Raw genomic sequence first — 3,106 nt, forward strand, 5'->3', positions numbered from 1 at the left:
AATGCTTTTTTATACAACCAATCCAATCCAAGTGTCTATTGGATGTTTTGTCAACGAATTCAATCCAATTTTACATAGTCAACCGAAACCACTTCAATTGGATATTGAATTGGATCGGTTTTATCTGTTGGATATTTCTACACACACATCGGTATAACCCTTTCTAGGTTGCTCAATTTGGTTGTGTGAAAATTCCCTTTAGGAGATCATTAGATCATGATATCTTGATTATGTAAAGAACTGTCTAGATATGGTTCATTACATGTCACAACAAATGGTCATCCAATATCACACAAAATAGAGCTTTCCATATCAATTATACAATCATGTTTTAACTTGTTGCCAATTTATGCATACACAAAATGGTACTTTTTGTAACAAACTGAAACATGAGTGTATAAACAAGTAAGAAATCCACTCCTTGCAAGAAACAAACATACTCGATACAAGTTTCAACATATATATATATATATATATATATATATATATATATATATATATATATATATATATATATATAACACTTATAAAATGAAATCCCACAAGGTCTAAGGTTGTAAATGCTTTACCACTTTACATCTTTAATCCTACATATATCTAACATATAAAACTTTAAAAACAACCACCTACTCAACGTCTCCTAGGTTTTGATGATTGTGCATGCTCACCTGCACCCAATCGTCTTCTCCCGCTTGAACTTGAAGCCAGTGTCCAACCACCCCTTCCTTTCCACGCCTCTTCAAACCCATTAACTTCATCTGCCAACCACATTTAATTATTTACATTTGGTTATCAATCATATTATAAAAAAAAATGAATTACAAGATTATAAATATATATATATATATATATATATATATATATATATATATATATACCTTCGTTGATGTTATGCAATGTTTGCATTGTATCCACATGTCCATCTGATTTCAGATGCCTTGAAACAGTGTGACCCTAACATCACAAACACCTTATTATTACCTTCCCATGCATATATATATATATATATATATATATATATATATATATATATATATATATATATATATATATATATATATATATATATATATATAAGACAATCACAATTGCAACAAATTAATAATACCTTATCATGGATTCCTCTTGAAATTCTATGAGCTGCCTCACCACTCACTGAGTCAGCTTCTTTATATTCTTCAAATCTCACCTGAACTCCCATATAAGTATATAACTAATAACAACACCATTAAAATATTAGAAAAAGGGTTACTTAAAGTTTACTTACACCATCACTTCCAGCTCTTCTAGTGGTAGATGAAGTATAATATGCTCCATTAGAACCTCCATATGTAACACTGGAGCTTTGAAAGGAAAAGCTATGAGCTTGTGGACGTGAGTGTGTATCACGCATCACACTCAACTGAGCTTCTGGTTCTTCTTTTTCATCATCAGAGTTGAGTTCTTCAATGATTGGGCCCCTGGAAGTGTTTGGTATGTGGTCATAAAGTGTAGGAGTGTGTGCATGTGCATCCATGAAAGGACTTCTTCCATCTGGAGAGAATAAGCTTGACCCAAATGGAGGTACACCCATGAAAGGACTTGGCTGAAACATTCCATTTCCACCAAATGGTTGTGTGAAGAAAGGGTCATCAAGTGGGTCTCTTCCCCCAGACCCAAATAGGCTAGGAAATGGCATACCCCCAAAACCAGAGAAAGAGAAAGGATCACCTCTTCCTCTTCCTCTCCCTCTCCCTCTCCCACCTTGCATCTTCTTTAATCTGTCTTTACCTGAAAAAGATTGAGGTTCAACAACTTTCTTCAAATCTCTCCATCAAACAATACAATCACCTATGATGAAAGTGAAGTGCTAAGACAAAACTGTTCATCTTTAACCTATTTTCGAATGTTTTTGGTTATCGATCAGGCACAAGCATTAATCAATCTAAGAACCCAAAGCGGAATTGTTAATTTTGCCTGATAACAAGTGTTTGCAGACGAAAACTGTTGATTGTTAATTTGTTTTTTTGTTATCAATTTAGCATGACTCATGAGAACCAAGTTTTTTAGTTTAATCAATGAAACCGAAGCAAAAATTGATTGTGCGAAGGACAACTAACGATTTCTAATCTATAAAATTGATCATCGTGAAAGGTTTAACGCAAAGTCGAATTATGTCAAATAATGCATGCAAAGAATTAGAAAAGAAGCCATAGAACTATAGTAATCAAAACCCTAGAGAGATGATGATAACAAAAAAACATGAAATTAGTGGTTAATACGAACGAAGGAGAAAGTCTGTGGTAGTAATCGGCTATGAAAATTAATAACTAACAGTTTTCTTCTGCGAATAAAGAACAGCCTTTCTCTCCAACGATTGATCATCATAAAGCCATTACATAAATAGGAAAATCACATAAAGAACACGTAATATTATCAATTAGCATACGGTTGATCTAAATCGCTTATTATCATTACAAATACAAGTGACAGATCATAAAACCTATACCAAAAATGCAGATTGAAAGAGGCAACATATAAATGGAATCAAAACCATGGAGAGATACCTGCGGAAGGAATTGAACACCAAAATTCAGTGATTATTAGGAGAGAAATTGGGAGTTAGCGATAGTTGAAGGCAATGCGTTTTGGGGTTTCTGCGAATCGAGCAAAACGGAGGTCAGGAATCGATGCGAAAGAAAAAGATGGAGAGCAACCAACCCGGTTAACGTGACGCTAAGGTGTTTTCTGGATTTCTGGTAGTTCATAAAAGAGTATATTTTTTTAATTTACTTAATTGTGAACATATATAAAAAGATAAATTAGAGTTGTTTTATATAACCTAATTATGACTCATAACTAATGTTAAATAAAATTATTATGTATACAAAAGTCTTATAATTTGTTGTCAATAATGTGATTATAAAATGGACAAATAGTATTCACGAATAAACTTTTTGAAATGGCGAAACGAACACCTTGAGGATATAGAAATTTTAAATAGGTCAAATTTTGAACATCATAGCCTCTAAATACAAAATTTTCACATAAAAATTTCGACTATAAACAAATCAATAATTGTTTTCAGGTGAGAATCGATCATCAAATCTGATAAAAGTAAGTATTA

General features: G+C 32.5%; 1 protein-coding gene across 1 annotated transcript; it reads right to left on the minus strand.

The window, feature by feature from the left end:
• Positions 1 to 507: 507 nt before the first annotated feature.
• LOC145165170 (uncharacterized) lies at positions 508 to 2,745 on the minus strand. The gene is made up of 5 exons (XM_079083855.1): positions 2,547 to 2,745; positions 1,268 to 1,770; positions 1,109 to 1,189; positions 879 to 954; positions 508 to 758 (listed from the first exon to the last, which is right to left on the minus strand). Exons 2-5 carry the CDS (start codon positions 1,748 to 1,750, stop codon positions 631 to 633), a joined length of 768 nt encoding a protein of 255 aa, XP_078939981.1. The 5' UTR covers positions 1,751 to 1,770; positions 2,547 to 2,745; the 3' UTR covers positions 508 to 630.
• Between the last annotated feature and the right edge of the window lie 361 nt (positions 2,746 to 3,106).

The sequence above is a fragment of the Lactuca virosa genome, chromosome 3, assembly GCF_052849685.1.
Source record: "Lactuca virosa cultivar CGN04683 chromosome 3, Lactuca_virosa_CGN04683_v6, whole genome shotgun sequence".
Classification (NCBI taxonomy): Eukaryota; Viridiplantae; Streptophyta; class Magnoliopsida; order Asterales; family Asteraceae; genus Lactuca; species Lactuca virosa.